The sequence below is a fragment of the Bombus affinis genome, chromosome 15 (assembly GCF_024516045.1).
Source record: "Bombus affinis isolate iyBomAffi1 chromosome 15, iyBomAffi1.2, whole genome shotgun sequence".
Classification (NCBI taxonomy): Eukaryota; Metazoa; Arthropoda; class Insecta; order Hymenoptera; family Apidae; genus Bombus; species Bombus affinis.
In genome coordinates this window covers 3,173,220-3,194,672 of record NC_066358.1, presented here as the reverse complement: position 1 = coordinate 3,194,672, position 21,453 = coordinate 3,173,220, and the positions used below count along the sequence as shown (strand labels likewise).

At 33.0% G+C, this 21,453-nt stretch overlaps 3 protein-coding genes across 5 annotated transcripts; 1 reads left to right on the top strand and 2 right to left on the bottom strand.

Moving 5' to 3' along the window:
• Positions 1-24: 24 nt before the first annotated feature.
• Positions 25-5,476, bottom strand: LOC126924926 (transcription elongation factor SPT5). The gene is made up of 7 exons (XM_050739932.1): positions 5,058-5,476; positions 4,043-4,125; positions 3,713-3,968; positions 1,620-3,640; positions 1,140-1,538; positions 885-1,060; positions 25-484 (listed from the first exon to the last, which is right to left on the bottom strand). The coding sequence occupies exons 1-7, from the start codon at positions 5,279-5,281 to the stop codon at positions 242-244; spliced, it is 3,402 nt and encodes a 1,133-aa protein (XP_050595889.1). The 5' UTR covers positions 5,282-5,476; the 3' UTR covers positions 25-241.
• A 436-nt stretch (positions 5,477-5,912) lies between these two features.
• Positions 5,913-11,220, top strand: LOC126925071 (leucine-rich repeat-containing protein 40-like). The gene is made up of 12 exons (XM_050740240.1): positions 5,913-6,169; positions 6,749-6,977; positions 7,328-7,587; positions 7,703-7,892; positions 8,865-9,020; positions 9,135-9,279; positions 10,116-10,220; positions 10,291-10,373; positions 10,435-10,499; positions 10,588-10,637; positions 10,917-11,034; positions 11,146-11,220. Exons 1-12 carry the CDS (start codon positions 5,987-5,989, stop codon positions 11,218-11,220), a joined length of 1,659 nt encoding a protein of 552 aa, XP_050596197.1. The 5' UTR covers positions 5,913-5,986.
• Positions 11,221-11,296: 76 nt separating this feature from the next.
• Positions 11,297-21,453, bottom strand: LOC126924931 (protein O-GlcNAcase). Of its 3 annotated transcripts, none has more exons than XM_050739955.1 (13): positions 21,104-21,453; positions 20,905-20,956; positions 20,496-20,829; positions 19,973-20,417; positions 19,313-19,899; positions 18,922-19,242; positions 18,008-18,182; positions 15,911-15,964; positions 14,385-14,470; positions 14,117-14,286; positions 13,838-14,033; positions 13,597-13,756; positions 11,297-13,521 (listed from the first exon to the last, which is right to left on the bottom strand). In XM_050739955.1, exons 1-13 carry the CDS (start codon positions 21,171-21,173, stop codon positions 13,385-13,387), a joined length of 2,787 nt encoding a protein of 928 aa, XP_050595912.1. In that variant the 5' UTR covers positions 21,174-21,453; the 3' UTR covers positions 11,297-13,384. The 3 variants fall into 3 exon arrangements, with proteins under 3 accessions (XP_050595912.1, XP_050595913.1, XP_050595914.1); XM_050739956.1 differs by having other exon boundaries at positions 19,328-19,899; XM_050739957.1 differs by lacking the exon at positions 15,911-15,964.

Here is a 21,453-nt window from a genome sequence, read left to right as displayed (position 1 = left end):
GGGAAAGATTAAAAACTCTTTACAATATATATATATATTTATTTATTTATTTATATATATACACTTAATAATTACATAATTTAGATGCTACTTGTGAACATAACAAGAAATACAACATAAAATCATCAATGTTATTTGCAAGATTTTCATTATAAATCTTTCGAATTTGCTCCCCTTGTTGAAATTGTCTTTATGGATTCTTCTTTCCCATCTAGTTAGAAAATTGTCTTGGAATGAAAAATTATGTATTCGATGCCTTCATCTTGCACAAAAACCGCAAGTGCAACATTTTCACTTCGTCCTTGTTTAATTTCACTACACCTTCTTGGTTATCTATGGATAGCAGAGTGCCTACTGCTTCTCTGTCTTCTCCGATAATCACTTTGACTCGGTCACCTCGTGATGGAACTACCGGTTCTAAATCCTCGCAAATCAAATTCACTACTCTGTCTTCTACAGGTAGGAAGATCGCACACATGCCACCCTGTTCACACATATATTTAAGTAGTAAACAGATTTGAAATAAAAAGATAATAAAATAAAAATAATAGTATATATAATAAAAAAAAAAATAAATGGAAATCGAAAGAAATATAGAAAAGAGTATAGCGAAATTAGTGTACATTATAACTAGATGTTTATACATTTACAGAAAATTTGAAAACACAAAAATACATATAATACATACAGTATACAAAACATTGTATACAAAATATCCACAGTATAATACTCTTTATAACAAATATTTAGTGGATGAAATAAATCTCTGATTAGATTCTGCTTCTTTGATTGTATTTACATAGACATGTACCTGCATAAACATCTGCAGTCTAATTATAAACTACATAAAACTAGTTTTATTAATCAAGAGGTAGAATACTTACGGATATTCCCCGAACAACACCTTGCTGGCCAGCTAACGCAGGATCTTGATGAGAGTCACGAATTCGAACTTCAATATCTGTTGTGTGCCAATCGGCTCCTCCAATGATTCCAGAACCGACATTTGTATCTAGACTGGCACCTGGTGTCTGTGGATTGTATGGGCTACCTGCAACTCCTGAAAAAGAAAAAGTAATAGTTTTAACGAACATTCTAATCTCTATTTCTAAAGCGCCCAAATAGAGAAAGGCATTTACCTGGAGTCATAGGACTGTAACCCATGGGTGAAGGCGTGGCAAAGGCTCCATGCGGACTAGTAGTATATCCAGTACCAGTTGGTGAGGGAGTTGCAACGTATCCTGTAGGACTTGGACTTGCAGTGGCACTTCCTGCCGGGCTAGGACTCGGTTGATATGAACTGAAGCTCTGCTCTGAGCCGTACATCGTGCCAGGCGTTTGTGGCGTGAATGGTCCAGTTGAAGGATAACCTGGCGCATAACCTGGAGATCCGCCTTCTTCCATACTGTATCCATCGAAGTCGTTCGTTCTGGCAGGAGTATTGGTAACAGCTGGATCCCAGGCACCAGATTGTCCCGGTGTGCGTGAACCATCGTGGGATGGCGTCATTGAGCCATAATGAGGTGTACGAGAACCATCTGCGAGTTTAGAATATTAAGATTAGTTCATTGAATTTAATCATATACTTGCATGCTTGTACATCTGTTTCAAATACTTACTTTCGTACATTGGTGTTTGAGAGCCATGCATGGGTGTTTTCGATCCATCTCTAGCATACATGGGTGTCTGTCCACCACCATATGCTGGTGTCCTGTTGTAGCTGCTGAAACCACCATCCTTTGTGAGTACAGCAACGTTCGCAATGTGAGATCTGTCCACGGAGATGGTCTGACAGGTGGAGTGTAATTCTACACGAGCAGTTGTCTCTGTAGCGTCTTTTACTATTCCAACATTTCCCTTATACGGCCCGCCAGTTATTTTGATAGTGGTTCCTATCAATTCTCTGTCACGTCTGGCTCCACCACCACGACCTCTGCCTCTTCCACCTCCGCCACCTCTTCCGAAGCCACCTCCACTAGGATGCATTGGCGAAGCTATTCTTGGCGACATGAATCCTGCCACAGGTGACATAGACGACATATTGGACTTATTTCCACCAGAAAGTTGCAAATGTCTCGTTTTGCAAACGAAAATTCCACCGTTGTCAACGAACATTCGCGAATGCAAAAATGCAAAGCTTCTGTATAAATGTTTTATTTCTCCGCCCCTTCCAGCGTGTGGACCATCTACTACTTTGACAATGTCTTTCCTTTGTATAGTGTTCTGTTGTGAGTCTAACGCCACTGCATTTCTATTCTCACGTCTCTTTGTGAGTCCCTGAGGTCTAGCTTCTATAACCTTGCCATGCATTGAGAGTACGTGAAAGTTTTCACGCTCCAATCGAACAATTACACCCACGGTTTGTGCGTCCAGCTGTACTAAATCACCCCATTGGAATTGACCTAAACTGTCTACTCCAGTTGCCATATCCGAACAAAGTTGTAGATCTCTTGGAAGCACTTCTAATTCGTGCATTGAAAGATCAGAAAACAAAACTACTCTATTTTGTTCGACTCGAACTATTAAACCGGTATCACCCTCATATCTTCCTGCAACAACCTTAACGTGGTCGCCCATAGTGAAATATTTTCGTAATTCAGACGCTTGAAATTCTAAGGCTTCTCTAAGCTCCTCATGTTTTGGCATAACCATAATCATGTTTCCATCTATAGAGACAATTTTTCCTTGCAAGTTAATCAATTCTCCCTCGCATACTTCGACATTGTCTCCTGTACTGAAAGAATGGGTCACCGTCGCATCTTCTTTATTACCCGCACCAGTTCCTGGAGTTCCACTTAAATCTAATTCGACACCCTCGGGAGCCTCCTCGAACCTTTCTAGTTCAGATAATGTTGGTTTCACACCTTCTGCGATAATCGCACTTGTGGTAAAATTTTTATACAAAAATCCTTTTCTACTATATCTATTTCCTTCGAAAATTAAGAAGTCACCATCGCTAGTGACTTCTCCTCCGATAGCACGAATTGCTTCGGGGTCAAACGGTTTGGCTGCTGGTCTTCTTTTTCTCTTGCGTTTTAAGGCTTCAGATTCGCTTTGTGCTGTTCTCAAAGCTCCACGTGGTCTAGTATAATCAATTCTGGGCAACAATTTCAAATGAACCTGATTCTGTGCCAAGTCAACATAGTCAACTTGAGCTATGTCATCTTTATAAATGCCTCTTTTTAGTCTAACCCATTGTTTCGCTTTTAAGCCTGTCTGTTCTTTAACTACACGTAACACATCAGTCATCTCTTTGATTGGTACCATCTGTTGTTTCCAAATACCCATTCTTAGATTTCCTACGTTTTCGATGGCTGCCTTTACGTGTGGTTGTTTGTACGCTTCTATGTAAATATATCCCTTTACTCCTTCAGGTGCAACAATAGATTTTATTTGAAGAGGTTCATTTGAATATTGGTATGTTATAAATTTTCGCATTAACAATAGTACTGTTGCTTTTTCTTCTCCAATACGGCATTTTACCATCCACAGATTTGGATCTTTCACACCTGGCAGTAAAGTTTGTTGTGTGATTTCATCACTCATTTCTTCACCACCATCACCAAAATGCCGAGTAGCAAGAGATTCATCTGCATACTTTTTTCTAAGATATTCTTCTATTTCATCTTCCTTTTGAGAACTGTGAAAATTTGTAAAAATTAGCTTAAGGACAAAAAATCTTAAAGGATTTGAATAGATTTAAGGTACTTACTCCCAAAGATTAGTTCCTCTACGCCTGCCTTCAATTTCTCTGGCTGTAGGACCTAACTCGTCCACTTCATTTCCAACGATACCAATTTCTTGGGCACCTTCTTCCCATTCATCATCATCTTCAACCTCATCATCTACTTCAGCTTCGTCTATGATAAAATCACGATATTTGTCTTTTCTTCTTTTCCTACGAGGTCTATCATCATCCTCCTCTTCTTCTTCTTCGTCATATTCGCTACTTCCCTCCAAATCTTCTCCTAAACAAAAATTAAAGTAAATATTAATATGATAAAAGAAATTTATATATGTATTTATATTCTTTGTCATTTACCTTCAGGTTCTTCCTCAGGCTCCACCATCTCTTCATCACCAGATCTTGCTTCCTCTGCTTCATCTTCTCTACCATCCTCCGAACTAAAGATTCAATAAATTTTTTTAAATCATGATCAATTCCATTTTTAATAAGCAACATGATATGCTATAAAATCTATTTCAGAATTTTTATCCAACATATACAACTAGGAATAGCATACAAGTATTCCATATAAAAATATAAACTCAATGTGTAATTACAAAAGCATTGAAAAAATATATAATAGTTGTTTCAATATTTTATTTCTTCAAATAATATGGTTCATGTTTATATAAATTATTTATGAACAGAACTTCATTTTAAAGAGCACGTAGTTTTTGTATTATATACATATAACTGAAACAAATATGTCGAATAACCGTAACAGTACAATTTCAATTGTTTATTTGCACAAAACAGTAAATCAACTAATATAAGATTAAATTTGTAAATAAATGAATTAGAGTTTCAATTTAGTTGCATTAGATTTTAATTACAACAGTCTTATCGACTGTCTATACAAATTTTTGTGGTAGTTCCTTCTATCAATAACGTTAACTTGGTAATGTCTTTAATGACGACAATCCAAAAACAATAAAATTGATAAATCAGTACAATTGAGTTTCAAGAAACATTGTATTATCCTTTGATTAGATAAATTTGATTTTCCTGGCTTCTTAGTTTGCACGCTGAAATAACTATCACGTGCATTTATATATGTAGTCACTGACACAACTCACTGTATCAGCCATGAACATAAATATGGTCGTGTTAATTATCCGAAATCTCAAAATGGCACCCAGGTGAATTGTAAATTATGTATAAATTTTACAGGCATGTAGTTTATTAAACAATGATCTGCGTGCTTTAAATTGATATTTTTGAACTCTACTTGTTGAAAACTATCATATGACGTACAAATAGGTCACGAACTCCGTGTGCTTCCAAATGGAGTTTTCTCATAAAATATACATAAAATAAGTATTAATCTTACCCGCTGGCTGATCGAGATCGTGATCGCCACCTGCGTGGACTTCTCGATTGCGACCTGGACGGACTTCTACTGCGAGAGACGCTACGTGATCTTTCACCAGCGTTTCCACCATCGCTGCCAGCTGCGGATTTCACTGAATGGTTTTCTTCTTGGTCACTTTCGCTGCCGCCAACTCCTCGATCGCTTTCATTGTCTGATAGATTGCTCGCCTCTGAATCCGACATTCCACACGGAAATTATATCGAATTCACTTAAATACGAATAATGGTACGCTATGAAATGACGAGTTGGTTAAGGCACTGGTCAACACAGCACTTGTATGGAATAACCTAACAAAGCACGTAGTATGTAACTGGCCGTAACCACGGACACTCCCAGACCTTCTTCGTAGACGACTTCAATAAGACTAAATTGCCACAAGATGGAAGACTGAAACAGACGCTCTGCGCTGGAGGGAAGGAGTAGGATCTCTCTGCGCATGCGTGGCATGTATATACGTATACATATATACTTATTATTTCGGATTCAACGTAGGATCAGAAGCTACAATTATTTATTATTTCTTTCTTTTAGCACATCCTTTTATACATATCAAAATTATTTTATTTTATTTTATTTTAATACATTTTATTTTATTTTATTTTATTATATCAAGTAGAGTACGTTCAGAATTTTGAGTCAAAAACGTGATATTAAATTATAAAAATAATGTTTTTCAAACTAAAGAAAATGAAATTTAATATAATAAATATATTTCTCATTTCTAGTAAAAAATAATACGTGGTATATATAATCTAAGTATCTCGTCACCTAGGCAATGAATAAACAGGAATAATAATCGATCTAGTTAACCATTGTTGAATTATCACCCTCAGTTCCTGAAAATAATTCCTCTTTTGCTAAAATAATAAAAATACTTATTCAACGTCATGTCCGATTTGGCTAGAGATTTATTAACCCAATATTACGGACTCGGTGCAGAATCGAATAGCAAAAGGTATTTGTCGATTAATCGTTGTATCCAAAACATAAAGAACAAAGAGGAGAAACAAGTTACTGAACAAACCTCCTTAACTAGCAAGGAAGAAAGTGTGTCTGATGTAGAGTCTCAGGTAGTCCAATTTGTATAATTTCTAATTGTTTATTTAATTTGACGTTATTGCCATTGTTAATATCAATGGACATAGTATATTTTTATTTTTTTTAGTTCAATTAGTTTTAATACTTATTATTATTTATTTATTATTCATATTATTAATCATTAATTAATAGGCTAGTTTTGTTAAGATTATATTATTATTTCAAAAAAACAATGATAGAAAAATATTTATTTTTTTTAATTTTTTTGCCATTAATCTTATTAATCCCAGAAACATTTAATTCTTTGTAATTTAAGAAACGTAACAAAAATATGCTAGCAAATTCTTTGTTCACAATATTATCAAATATATTTTTAAAGTGAAATTAGCGATTTTTAAAGACGAATAAACAACGAAACTCCCTTTTTGCAGTTGGTTAATTACTATAGAAAAAAACTAATTTTATTCGCTACTATTTTACTTTTGCTTATTGCTAACAAAGTAATAATCGCTTACAGCTTACAGAGAAGAAGAACATTTAATTTATTCTTATTTTATAACATTGATCGTAATTTATATTTCCATAATCGTTTTATGCGTGATCGTTCGTAGAAAGACGAAGATGAAAACCAGAAACCAAGTATTGCGAACGAATTGTACGCACGATCTTCGCGAGTTTTAAACAGCATGGAAGATGCATACAATGATGATGAAACTTTCGATTTGAAAGATATCGATTTTGGGCCGAATATTATGTGCAATATTTTCGAAAATACGCTACATGAGCAATCAGCAAACGATAGCCCTACGGATTGTATTGAACAGAATATCGAAGATCTAGGTATTAACATTTATATCAAATAAATACTCTATGTTCCAATCAAGTTCTGTTAAAAAGAAAAAGTCGTACGCGGTTTTACGTATTTCATACACCGACTCAGAGTTTTTATCTTTATATCTATACATCCAAGAAATTCTGACTCTTTTTGCAGCAATAACTTTACGTTAATCGACATAAGTTTCAATTTAATTTCAAACATCACATTAATTGCAAACTACTACCCCCATCATCCTAACTGATCCTACGAGGAATTTTAACGTGAAATCGTGAAACATTAAAATATTGTAATGAGGTTGCAATATTTACTCTGGTCGTACCTAAACAAATATTTGCTATATCTTTCATTGTAGGAACAGTAACAAAGAAAGTAAAGGGTAAAAACAAAAATGATTTAAGTTTAGGATTCATCGATGACATTTACCCGGATAATGCTTCAGAAGATTCTTCCGCAACAGTGAAAGAATCACGAAAATCTTCAAAGAATACTATAAGTTTACCACCATTAGCTCTAAAAAAGGAACCCGTATACGGTGAAATATTCGTAGACTTTTCTAATATGGACTTGAAACAATTTCCCGCGGAAATATTGAATAATTTTCCGCATTTAAGGGTACTTTACTTTTTCAAGTACTTTTTTTTTTTTACTTTAATTGTATTGAAATATTAACAGAAACTTCCTCGGTATGTCTTTACATTTTGAATACATATTTTTGTTTTGTTTCTAGATGTTGTATTTGTCGAACAACGGTTTGATCGAAATTCCTGACGAAGTTTTCAGTTGTTTAATGTACTTGGAGTGGTTAGATGTCAGAAATAACCAACTCTCTTCCTTCCCAGCTAGTATCAAAGGGCACATGTGCTTAGAAACGATTCTACTTCAAGGAAACAGAGTGGAAAATCTACCGTTGGAACTTTGTAAGCATTCATTGAAAGCTTTTCAATTTTTTCCACTTTTTCCTTTTCAGTATTTCATCTACGTGTAGCCATAATGTGAACGAATAATTTGTAAAAGAATAAGCATTGTTACTGTATTTTCGAGCTATCGCGGGGAGACGCGGTCGTGAGAATACGCGTTAACGGGAGTCGTAAATTCCCGTTACGATTGTTCGATCCCCTGATTTCGGTTAGGGTAATAGGGGTGACTCAGTTAGTACAACACCGTAATTCACAGAATTATAACTTATGTATTTCCAACACTTTATACAATCACACAAAGTAGTAACGCCGTTGATTAAGACACAGATAACGAAGTGAAGGATTATTCTTAGTTGAGAGAATCCGTATATATGTTGTCCTTGATTGTTCGTTTGAATCATTATGAGAAGCAATATAGTGACTCTCCTGATGGCGTAGAAGCAGGAGGAACAGTCGGAGAGATGAAGGAACTGTAGGAATCGTGAGAGCCGAAGGAATTCTCGGAACTGGCGGCACTGTGAGAGCCGAAGGAAAACTCTGAAGTTTGTTCTGATGTGATTACGGAGGAAAGCTCGGTATGGGTGTGCCCTTTGAACAAAGAACGCAGATTTGTTGCTTACATTTTTAGTTAGGAAAGTGAGAGCAATGATCCGCGATGGAAGGAAAATGGGAGGAAGAAGCCTCTTACCAACGTGATTCGTGGGCGACATTATTTATGTGAAAAACCAGCTTTTCTGTTAGGCAATTATTTCGTTTTACCCGTTAGATAACTATTTCCTTTCTCCGTAATTTGGCAGAATGTGCAATAGATCGAAGAACTTTTTAAGTACCAGTACTAAACCAAAGTACAAGGATTAAAGCCACCTGCCAATTAATGAGATTCGGTTTATGGTGGGACCTTTGGTTTATTGAGGGTTTCTCTAACGATGTTTGGGCCTTGACGGTCAGACAACTCATAACGACTAATTTTAGGCACCTTGCCCAATTTGAAGACCCTTCACGTGACACAGAACCCGCTTGTCACGCCGCCGAAAGATATCGTGGCTTCTGGTTGTGTGGCTATTTTGAAATTTTTACGAATGGAATGGAATAATGCGCATCCTGGGGAACGGGTAGAAGCCAAGGAAAGTAGGTGTATTTCCACGTACATAAATTTGTATATGTAGCTATAGTTATCAATTAAAAAAAGTATATATATTTAGTAATTAAGAAGGTCCATAAGATAAAATGATGAATTTTCAGACAAAATCGGATCATCGTTGTCGACAATTCTATGTTATCAATCTCCACGAAAAAATAAGAAGAAAATTATACCATTGAAGAACACTATTTCTAACAGGAACGTATCTACAAGAGAAAAACGTAAATCGTATAAGCCCAGTAACAGGTATTATCATGAAAAACCAATATTTCTGGATAATAATAATTCTTTACAAAAAATATCTAAATCTTTCTATGATTTTTATTTGCAAAAAGTAACCAATTGCAAGATCGATAAAGAATTAGAATATAAATGTGCTTTGGAAAGTATAACCAGTTTTAACAATAAGGAAATAGAAGACGAAATCAATAAAATGAATAATAAAGTCTTACGTTTGATGGGCCCATCTCCGAGATCTCTTTATGTCCGAAAGAATATAAAAATTTTGAAAACTTACTCTAATTCAATAGAAAAGGAGTGTAGAAGTATTAATAAAATTAAAACAGCTATATCGGAAAATAATAAATTATTAGAAAACAATAAGAGATACAAAGATTCTACGGAAAATATTGAACGTGTTTTTCATATTGTTACAAACGATGGAAATAAATTTAAATTAAATCCAATGAGATTAAACGATCCAAACTGGATACTGTCATGTTTAGAAAATTATATAGGAGTAAATAGTTGAATTAGGTACATAGTACAGAAATAAGTAGTTAAAGTATTTATATACGTAAATAAATGAAGAATAAAAATTTCTTCTACTTAAAAACAGAAGCTTTTGGATTATAAAATGTATAAAAAATTAAGTACTAAAATTAAATATATACATTTCATTCCAAAATATGTTTAAAATTAATCAATACCCTGTTATCCTTCAGTAAAAATTTTCAATAAACTGATGATTTCTGTAGCTATTATATATGTATACAGATATATATATTGTATTGAAACGATAAAAAGTCTAAATTTTATTAACTTCTACTTTACAATTAATTGCAATTAATTCTTGAACGTAGATGTGAAAATAAAGGTGCAAACGTTGCAGTGGAACATCGTTTGTTATGGTTTTCCAAGTTAAGAGAATTGTTTGCCAGACAAACAGCGCTACTTCAAAAGATAAAGTAAGATCATCTTCATTTTCCTTGTTTCAGTAAAATACATTTCATTTTTTACAATCCCGTAACTGTTTAGGGATGAAAATGTTTTAAAAGAATGGAGACGAGATAAAAGGAGTTATAGCAAAGCTATGGAAAAGGCAATGAAAAGAAACGCAGGTACTATAAAAAAAGACTTAATTACATTATTTTATAGCTAAATAAAATATTTATTTAACAGATGATATCCCGTTTGGTTTCGATGTCGGAGACTATGATTCCATATTTAAACAAAGTTCCAAACTGGTGAGATTTGTTTTTTAACTTTTTTTAACAGTTCTCTTACAAAAATTTACAAAAGATTTGATTATACATCTATTAATTTAAACTATAGAAAAATTTGGGATCAAGAAAAAAGGACAAGCAAAAATTTATACCACCGGCGTAAGTGATAAACTTTTTGCTCTACAATCTAAAAATTATAATATTATTATTATAATTATAAAATTAGTTTCTATTTTGGTTCTGTGCACTTGATGGACTAACGTACACAACGTGATACGGATAACTAGCTTCTTAGTAACATAATCAGCAATATTAATGTTACATAATCTTTATTTGCTTTTTGAACGTAAATAATTAAGTGATACCCTCTACTCTATAATTTAAAATTTATATGTTTGCTAAAACGCAATCAAAAATTCATGAAATAACTTTTTACAGAGACATTAATAAAAAGATCAATGAGCTGTTAGAATCTTTAAGTAAACTTGAAGTAAATGCTACGGATAAAATAACTCCTAGAACCAAACAGAACTTGTTTAAAAATGATATAAAAAAGGTATTTGATACGCTATTTTTTTATACTGAAAATTTGCATGTTCGTTACAGGGAAAAAAACATTTGCTTTTTAAATGATACTGATTCTCATGCATTTTCTTTGGAATTTCAGATATTACAATTTCAAAGCGAAATTCAGGATTTGCGAAAATACAATGACGTCGCAACGATACCATTGAAAAATTAAACAAACTACAAGGATTCCGATAAAATTATTGATCACTTTTCGATACGATCAATATCCATTTCAACTACGCCGGGAATATCAGTCTTGACATGTTTATTTAAATAAATCAGTAATAATCACATATTGTTTCAATAGTGTTAATTACATGTACGTTACTTAACAAGTACAAGACGGGACAACTGGAAATATTATTGTATGCACATCATTCTTTCTTTCCATGTTTAAACAGTATTGACAAAAGAAAACACGCATTAAAAAGATATTTGCTATAAAAAAGCTATACATACAAACAGTTATTCGTATCAATATTGAACAGAGTAAACATGTGTATCAAACTACTTTAGTAGGATAAGAAAAAATATATGTGATCAATAAGTCAATATTATGTAAAAAAAAGAAGAAAAAAGAAAAAAAAGGATGGTAAAATATGCAGAACATTTCTGCTTTCCAGCCTTCCCGTGAATACAATTCTTTTTTAATCGTTTTTATGTTCAATCGTCACGAAAACACGTGGCGAGTATATATAAAAATTCTACAAAGTGATAATCCGAATTAAAATAGATTTCATAGTTACGTGAACGATTTTCGTAACGATTGAATTTTTCCTCTTGTTTCATACATGGCACCGCATCTCAAATCCTAGTATGATACTTATACTTCGCTAAGGGTCGGAAAATCACATCTTAGTCCGTGATACAACTGTTTTGTAATAGTACTATGATCAATAGTAATTATAAGGCAAATATCTAAGATTTTCATATTTATTTGAATTTTTTTTCTCTTATTTAGTTCACCTTATTTAGTTAATTACTTTCTATCTTGGCTCTGTACATTTGATACACTGACGCATACAACGTGATACGAACTAGCTTGTTAGTACCTAATCAGCAATGTAATGATCTAACTTTATCTGCTTTCTCTTGAATAAATAGCTTCTCGGAAAACAATTATCGCGTAATTTATAACTGATTCAGTTATTTTCGATAGGACAGATACTTATCATCATTAATAAAAATAAACAATCGTATAAAACACAATGTATATATACGTAACTTGGACGTAATAAAATTAAATTAGTGATTAACTAACTTTTGAATACGTATGGACGCTAGTGAAATAATCAATATTTTCTAAACAATTCTATATATCACATTCCCTGGTAATACATACACGAATACTATGTAATGTAATGTAATTATAAAGCCAATTAGGATACGTTAAACATAAAAAGGCCTTAGGATAGGCTTAGGATATTAAATATCGATTATGTACACACTTTAAAGTGAACATATTTTTACCAGGCAGTACTGTACCTATAGATTAAATTCTCTTAAAAACACGGATCTGATGTTAAAATTAGACCTTGTGTTCTTTTTTTACTTTTATAGCGTTTCAGTAAGAATGAACCGAATGAAGCAAGTTTACTTTCTCCTCTTGTCTCATGGTTCTTTTGCTGTTCACACCTGTAGTTTTTATAAGAAAATATCTTTCGATAGGTTAAAAAAGCTTCGATTAATTCAGTAATTGAACACACATACTGGCATTATCCTTTTTCATCATTCAGCATTCAACACGTTATATACATCCGCCGATTTTTAAAAAAACTTCATATTAACATACCAGCATACCGGGTATACTGAAATCCCATAGCATTGTACTCACAAACACAAATATTCATAAAATTAACAAATTCTCCTTATCGTGTTTTGCTTTTGCTCTGTTTAAACATTAATATTGCACGTTTTACACTTTCGAATTTTTTACGGTCGACAACATTGCAGCCTATTTCATGTTATATATACATGCGAATATATAGTTAAACACATTTGGGTGATCTTTTCTTTTTTTCTTCTTTCTATTTGTAGTTTAAAACAGATATCTTGTAGGACAGTTTTTGGAAAGGAAGTACAAGTCATTAAAAATCTTATAATATAAAATCTGCCCATATTCTCCTTTTTTTATTCTTAAGAAAGTATTCTTGATGATCAATTTCCTGTCCTTTGCAGGAAAACACACGATAAAGAAAGCTTTTCTGGGCCATTTTAGAAATAAATAGATTTCTACGTTATCAGAAACTTCGTTTTTAAGCCATAGAAGCCTTCTTTGCAGATGCTCCGAGTAGATACACTTTATTCACAAATATCACTGGTGTATTCACTCTTTGTTAGAAACTTCTACACATAGTCTTGATCCCGGGATGTTCCTCGTGCGCTGGATTTAAGTCGACAAAGCCTAATTTACTGTAAAACTCGTGAGACTCCTTGTCCGTATTTGACATTGTAGTATGTACACCGAACGAACCTGCAAAAGAATTCGTATCATATGACAGATCACTCCATAAATAGTAATTAAAAGACTATGCAAAAAGCTATTTACCATTTGCTCTTAAAGCGGCAAGAATACACGTAATTATTCTTTTAGGGACAGATTGATCCGTAACACTTGGTAACACAGCACATAACAGCTTTGACGGATGCTGTCTGCACAATTGTTCAGGTACATCCGCAACAAATGAGTGGAAATACTGTATGGCATCCTATAAATAAATTTCAAAGATTAATATACTATCAATTTTCAGATTTAATAATTAACAAGATAACGAATTTCAGACAGATACCTGAACATTCTGTGGTAATTCATTAATATTATCCTCCAATGGATATTTCATTCGTAACTCAGGAATCCAAGAAATAGATAACTTCTGATAATAAGATTTTACATTTAAGGCAGCCAGTGCATAACCTACTATTCCATTTTCATCTTCGACAACCATACATAGTTCTGGACTCAAAGTTATGTAACCACCTACCAACCTGACATTAAAAGTTCAATATTTGCAATTGTCTATTGTAACAGAGAAAAAATGCAATTTGTTATAAAGAAAATATATTCTTACCGATCTGCAACTGCAGATGAACCCACACAGCCACATATTTTATTGCACACATCATAAACTGCATCTTCATCACTTGCTAAGTAAGGTCTAATTGTATAGATTTTACTACTGGGCACTTCTGGTGCTTTATAAACAAATAAGTCATTACCACTATCCACTGGAATTAATCTCTATAAAAAGAAATTAATATTAATTTTCCTTTCCTCCACCCTCTTTCTCTTTTTTGATTACATATTTAACTTAAAAAAGATATAATCGATAAATATACCTGTAGATCAGCCGTAAGTCCACCGCGGAATACCCATGGTTCTTGTTCTCCACTCATAAAAGTTTCTTTCCAGCCATTCGAGAACCCTATCCCAAGATACAATACAGCCTTAATATAGTGGTAAAATACAAAACATTGTGAACGCGCGATTATGCAGTTTGTAAAATTTATAGAATGGTCTCCACTGCTCTGAACACTAATTTTGCTTAAAATTTGTAACATGCATAAGTAGATTTCGATCAATGGTACTTTATGTTTCTTCATCTCGGTCACACTACTGTATCCTTTGCATTATTTTATAGAATCGAGAGAATCGTATTTGCGAGATAAAGAAACCATTAACCGAAAACACAAAAACACAAAAACTACGGTGCACCATTTCGTTAATGTATAAAATCATACGTAACTTGATTACGTTTCAATTGATTGTTTATTCGTCTACCTACTGAACAACTTTCAAATAAAAAGGAGCATGAAATTCATAAGGTAATTTGGAAAAACGAGTCTCGTTACAGGGAGATTAACTTTCCATCCATAGAAGATTACATTTCTCTATTAATGTTGTACCAATTATGATTAAAATAAAGTGTAACAACAAAAGAATTAATGCTTAAAGAATGTTGCACCAAAGTTCGGGTAATGACAAATTCCTAGGATAATGGAAAGGAAAATGGGATTGGTGGAATGGTAATCCAGTTTGCCAAAATGCGCCTGAAATAAAACTCCTATTACTCCTGAAAAGAATACAGTTTCTGGAACTAAAAGAAATTAGTACAGGCAAGTTGGCAAAAGGAGGATGTACTACTGGTCATTCACAATTCATGAAAGATGCCTTCAATGAACATAATAAAAGCATAATATGCAGTGAACACTATTGATTTTTTGCAAATAATGTTAAAAAATTTGAAGAAATAAAAAAAAAGCACAGACGATACAACTTTTGTTGATTGTGTTTGACCAGTATAATTCTCAGGAAAAAGCTCTCAATATTTTATAACATTGTCTTAACTTCGCCAATCTTTTTGAAATTTTAGATGGACTTACTTCACATGCAAAAATTATTATTACAAAAGATTTATCGAAATGTTATCTTTAAAAATAAAAGTGAAGTTTACATTAATACAACTTTGAAGTATATTAGCAATATATATATACACGAATAAACTAAAATACAGTTACAAATATAAATGCTGTGAAATAAAATAAAAATCAAATAATGAGACACAAAACCGCTTTATATAAAATTTCAATAAATGTTTTGCAAGAATTTTTGCAAAATAGGAAAGTATGTCCATCGTGTACCAAACTACATCAAGTACTAGTAATATTTTGTTGAATATACATAGATTCTTCAAGGCATCAGAACGCTGCTTCTACGCGCAAATCTCTTGCTTATATTAATTATAATAATAATACTTTTACAAAGCTTCAAACTCGAATTGAAATTCTGTCATAATTTTCATTGGTTTGAAGCTTTGCTAGTCGCGCGCTTTTTGTTGGATTACTCAGACTGGTGAATCGCATACATGTGTAGCTTCCCTGGGTAAACGTTGTCATCGTCGACGGGAATCTGCCAAACGCTATCAACAAGACAAAAAACACAGAAACGCACGTTAGTCAGTGAATTGAAGCTGTACTGTTCCTGATACACTTATATTGTTGGCAGAAACTATTTACTGAAAGTTCATCTTTGTTCGCCGCATGGTAATAATCCAAATATATGTTACCATGTTGAAATATATAAATTGTGAACTTCAGATAAATAAATATAACAAATAGATTTCTGCCAAACATTATCTGTGAAAGAAAGTCAGCCAATATGTTAATAGCTGGCACAAGGTTATTTCAAATATGGTATTTGTTCAGGTCCACATAGATGCTGTTAAATAGTTTCCCAGAAATTGTTTGCTAAGAAAAATCCTTTTGCCGAATATTGCGCTAGAAAGTCACATCAACTCTCATTGTTTTCATGACTTGTCCTATCATGATAATATATAGCAAAACATATATAGTATTTTAATTATATTATCAGAAAAAGTTAATGAGGAAATGAGAAATGTTGTGACATTCTTTATTCGTTAATAGAACTATAAATAGGAAGCCGTTAGTCGACAAATAAGAAAATTACTTCGTAAGAAACTATATACAGTTAAAATTAAAACAATTTATTTCAATTAGCCTTAAATACAGAATAACTTATTAAGTTCGTGTTTCAGTTTTGTATAAGAATTAATGTTTGGTGCAATTGTATAATGCAATTCTATAGTGCAACTGTATTTTCAGGAAATATGAATGTATTAGGTAAGGAGAGTAAGTTTACTTTACATTTTTAATTTGTTCTGATTTCTCGATGACTTACGGCAACCCTGCTTGTTCGTTTACGCGCGCCATGGTACATTTGATTCTAAAGCGCAGAAACAAATGTACGGATGCAATTTCATAGATATGCGATCTATGAAATATTTTGATTCCAAGTATTACTGATGCATGTTTACATCCTGATTAATTAAAAAATAGTCAAATTATGGAAAACAATTTTCGAAAGAATTTAGTGAATTTTGTTTAATTGAGAGTTCTCTTTTGTCCAATTTTTTATATTGTATAAATATTTGTATATGAAAATTTTAAGTATATATAGCATTTATTGTATATACAGATTCGCAAAATAATATTTAATATTTATATATATATAATATATATAATATTAATATACGTAAGAATGTTACATTCACGAAATGATGTGGCTCTTAATTAAAAAGGTATCTATTTTTATTTTTTGGTAATTATATGTGCAAAAAATAAATCATTTTGTTTGTTTTAAAAATAGATTAACAAAACATCAATAATTCTTGAAATTAGTAACTAATGTTTTTTACGTGTTTTATGATTGTATAAATTATGTCATTTTACAAGGAAGTTATATACAATGTAACAAATTCACAAGTTTAAAAAAAAAATATTTTCCAGTTACATGTTTAGAGAAAAATGTTTAAGAAATAGTATATAAATGGCTTTTTTAATATATTAAAATGATATATAGTTCCAATTCCTACAGTATTATAAATCATTAGTTACAAAAATTATTGCCTAATTCCTAAAAAAACACATCTTTCTTGTAAAAAGACAAAATGAGTGAGTTAAGGAACGAATATAACATTACACTTACCAATACTCGAGACACTTTTGTTCTGAAATATAAGTATAGGTAATAAATTATAGTACCTTTGAGAAAAATTAATAACAGCACTCATTTGTAGCACAACAAATACTTATCGCGACATAATACGAAAACAAAAGAAAAAATAAAACATAATGAAATTTTGTGTTATGTAGTTTTTATAATTTTGTCATTGTACCAGCATACTACCATTTTGAATGAACTTTCTTCATTTATTTTAATATTACTCATATTTCTATACATTTATATTTAAAGGAATGAATATTGGCTAAATTAGGCAGTAATTTAAATAGAATTAAAAATATGAAATACTTTTGATATTACTTTCTACTTTATTTGGAGCATTTTCCTTAGATTCTTTCATCTCTTTTAAAGAAATATCGAAACATAACGACATACTGATGGTACTGTATTGAACTTTTTGTAAGAATATAATGTAACTTACCCAACCATTTTACGTAACTGTTTAAGAGAGACACGACTCCTCGCATGTCCCACACATACGAATACAGATCATACAGTAACTCACGATTATTACAATATGTAAGCCTCTGAAATAGTCTATTTACGGCATTGCACATATCGTTTAACTTAGCTGCTCGCGTGTGCCATTCTTCAATCTAAAATTGATTTAAAACAGTTATATATATATAGTTATATATTGTAATGTAATATATACATTATAACGTAATATATATATCGGAGATGTAGGGACATCGGGCCTTTCTTTTGGAAGATTTCCCAATACTTGGGCTCGGGGTGACATAACTGGTCGCCGAACGTAGCCACGGTCATGGGATGAACGAAATGTCTTACAGAGGAGGTACCAGTGTTAAGGGATACGCTGTATAAACAATCAAGTCTTGATCAGGAGCAATGCTGGTTTATGTGGAACTGCCTAGTTACGGCGCTTGGGAATTTGTTGATATTCCCGATCGATATGTATTTGATATATGTAACTGTATCTGTCTTTTATTTTGCAATCTCCTTGGAGAGTTTACTGTCATCATCTTGGAGTTAGTCTTAGAGAAACCCTGTGCTTGAGCGAACGTGTCAGTGTGCTATCAAAAATATATTAAAACGTACAAAAAGTTTCCCATTGACCGTGGATTCGTTACAGAACCCAAGAATATTGTCAAAAGCATTCGTTTACTTATTGTTTGTTATTCCAGTTAACCGTTAAACTAATTATTTATCAAACTTTGTAAAGAAATATTAATTTATGTAAATATAACCTTTATTGAACATCACGATGGCAAATACTAACGAAGAATCGTCTCGCGCTCGAAATCCAAACGACAACTCGACATATATATATATATATCTTAGTCATAATAAATTGATAGAAGAATTACATACATCAGATTCTGATACAGTTTCATCCTCTTTTGATTTTCTCATAACAACGTGAGCATTACTTTTCAACCAGTTAAACTCTTGTAGTAATTGAATGCCTTGACCACCGTGTTCAAATGGCAGATAGAAAAGATCGCATAATAGCGATAAATCTTCTTGCGTCAATCGCTTGTCGGCATCTATCGATTCTTGAGACTCTTGATATGCGTTATCACTGCTATCATGATTTTCACTGTCATTTTCAACGATCATCTGAGTACCATTTACAACAGGAGAGGTGCCATCCACTTCTACTTGCATACTGCCAGAGGCTTCACTACATGTCTATGAAACAAAATAAACAATTATATAAATTTCACAAGTTCCATAGCTAATGACATTTAAAGAAACTCACAGAAGTATTTTCTACCATAGCATCATCCTCTGTTTGAATCTTGGCTGCATGTGCTGGAGAATTATTAGGTGTTGTATTACAATCCATTGGTTCCATGGATGACAAAGTATTTGAACTTGGTACATTTTCCACACTAGTAGAAATTGATGGAATAATGGGTTCACTAACAACAGTCGTTTCAGATACCAAAGAATTCATGACGGGACCAGTGGCAGGTTGCACATAGCTATCAGTAGTTGTCACACTTGAGCAAACCTCTGCTAATGCTTGAAGATGATTGGAATTATTTACTGGCGTCGGTGTTGCAGGAACGGTAGTTGTAGTCGTCGTGGATGTGAGACTCATACATGTATTTACAGAGGGAATTATTGGAATTGGTACGGTTGGAGCGACACATGGCTGTGGCTTCGCTATGACACCCCATGCAGACCGTTTTTTGTTAAATTCTACTAACCAATCGGTAATAGCATTTTTCAAAGCATGCCGAGGATGATATATATTTGGAGACAATGTTAAAGGAACATCTTCACCAAGCACACCATCTTCTGTTTCAGTCTCTAATTTTATGTCAGCTGATACAGTGTCATCTAAAAAACACAAAGTAGAACAAAATAATGCAGACTTAATTTATTTTTTAATCAAAAGCAATTAGGTACTCACTCAAACTTAAATCCCTTTTCCCATCAACATTACATCTACTCCATTGAGCTAATGTATGAATTGCTATAAAATTTGCTCCATATTCACAATTAGGATTGGTTAAAACACCTCTGAGTTTAGGAATCAGGTCAGGTGATCTACCAGAATATGGTCCTAAGAATACTCGTTTCTGATCATAATCATTAGCATGTAAATTATCCCATATGACTGGTGGCCTCCTCAGAACTTCTGTAATCTCTTCAATGGACTCAACAGTTAGAAGTCTGGATATTACTTTAGGACCAGTCCACATTATATCAATTTCTTGAGCCAATTTACTACCAAGTGTGTTAAGATACTCTGAAGATGCTACATTTGGCATTGCCCGAGTTGCACAATATTGTGTTGGACACAATAAAAATCTAGGTTGGCCAAGATGTTGAAAAATATCATTTGTAACAGAAACCTATAAACAGATTATTTTAATTAATTATGAATAAGATATTTTATAATTATTATGCTGATTAAATCATTTAATACATACTTGTGCATGAGCAAAAGATTGAAATACTTCTTTATCTGCTTCACTCATTTCTGGCTCTATATCATCAAATAATAATGCAAATGCAGTACAGCCAAACTGGCTAACTTGCTCTAATTTTCTTTTTAATACACTAACTTCCTTTGCACTTGAATAAGTGATATCCAATCCTGGTGATAATGCATAATAAAATGTGATACCACATTCTCTTGCAGCTGTTATCAACCCTGTTAAATGTTCTGCTTCTTCTACCGTGTATAAGTCTCTCCAATATGCTCGATGCTTGTAATCATCTTTTGGAGCATATAAATACGAATCCATACCCCATTTTTTTAATCTGAAAATTAATGAAGGAAGCTTAGAATACTGTCTTTAACATGAACATGAATAAAAACTGATGTAAAATACTTGCTTTTGAAATAAATCTTTCCTTTGTTCTGTAGTCCAAGGTCGCCCATAAAAACCTGAAATATCAGATGGTATATTTTATGCAAACAATACGAGTTACTGTAATGAATAGCGCATTCCAATCATTCCCCCTCCTATGTGAAGCCATTGCGAACGATGACCAAATATGTATATTTCACGCCGTAGAAAAACCGTTTATGTACCTTCGACGACGCCGCAGATAAAATTGCCATTTTTCGTATTCAAATTTGCGGCCCCATTTGTCTCCGCCATTGCGGATCACAAGAGGCACGTTTGTTTAGTACAGGACTACAAAAATGGCTAAACAGTACTCCGGTACAAAATGCTATCGTTTCTTGAAAGAACGCAAACCGAAGCTGTTACAAATGCTATGTTGCTCACAACACGATTCTGTTGTGCGACCGTCACGACAGCATTACTCGTTTTCTTGATAAGAAAAAAAGCTCAGTTTGGAACAGTGCAATTCCAATGCAACAAAAACCCCGTCTCTAGTGTTTCTGACAGGCTGCACCCGCTGTACTGATCGATACTG

Coding starts and splice junctions, on each gene's coding strand:
- LOC126924931 (XM_050739955.1), bottom strand. CDS start 21,173: ATGGCGGAGACAAATGGGGCCGCAAATTTGAATACGAAAAATGGCAAT. Junction 19,243..19,312: donor CTATGGTAGAAAATACTTCT/GTGAGTTTCTTT, acceptor TTTGTTTCATAG/ACATGTAGTGAAGCCTCTGG. Junction 14,034..14,116: donor TCATCTGCAGTTGCAGATCG/GTAAGAATATAT, acceptor TTTTAATGTCAG/GTTGGTAGGTGGTTACATAA.
- LOC126924926 (XM_050739932.1), bottom strand. CDS start 5,281: ATGTCGGATTCAGAGGCGAGCAATCTATCAGACAATGAAAGCGATCGA. Junction 3,969..4,042: donor GCCTGAGGAAGAACCTGAAG/GTAAATGACAAA, acceptor ATTTTTGTTTAG/GAGAAGATTTGGAGGGAAGT. Junction 1,061..1,139: donor TTACAGTCCTATGACTCCAG/GTAAATGCCTTT, acceptor TTTCTTTTTCAG/GAGTTGCAGGTAGCCCATAC.
- LOC126925071 (XM_050740240.1), top strand. CDS start 5,987: ATGTCCGATTTGGCTAGAGATTTATTAACCCAATATTACGGACTCGGT. Junction 6,170..6,748: donor TGTCTGATGTAGAGTCTCAG/GTAGTCCAATTT, acceptor GATCGTTCGTAG/AAAGACGAAGATGAAAACCA. Junction 11,035..11,145: donor TTAAAAATGATATAAAAAAG/GTATTTGATACG, acceptor TTGGAATTTCAG/ATATTACAATTTCAAAGCGA.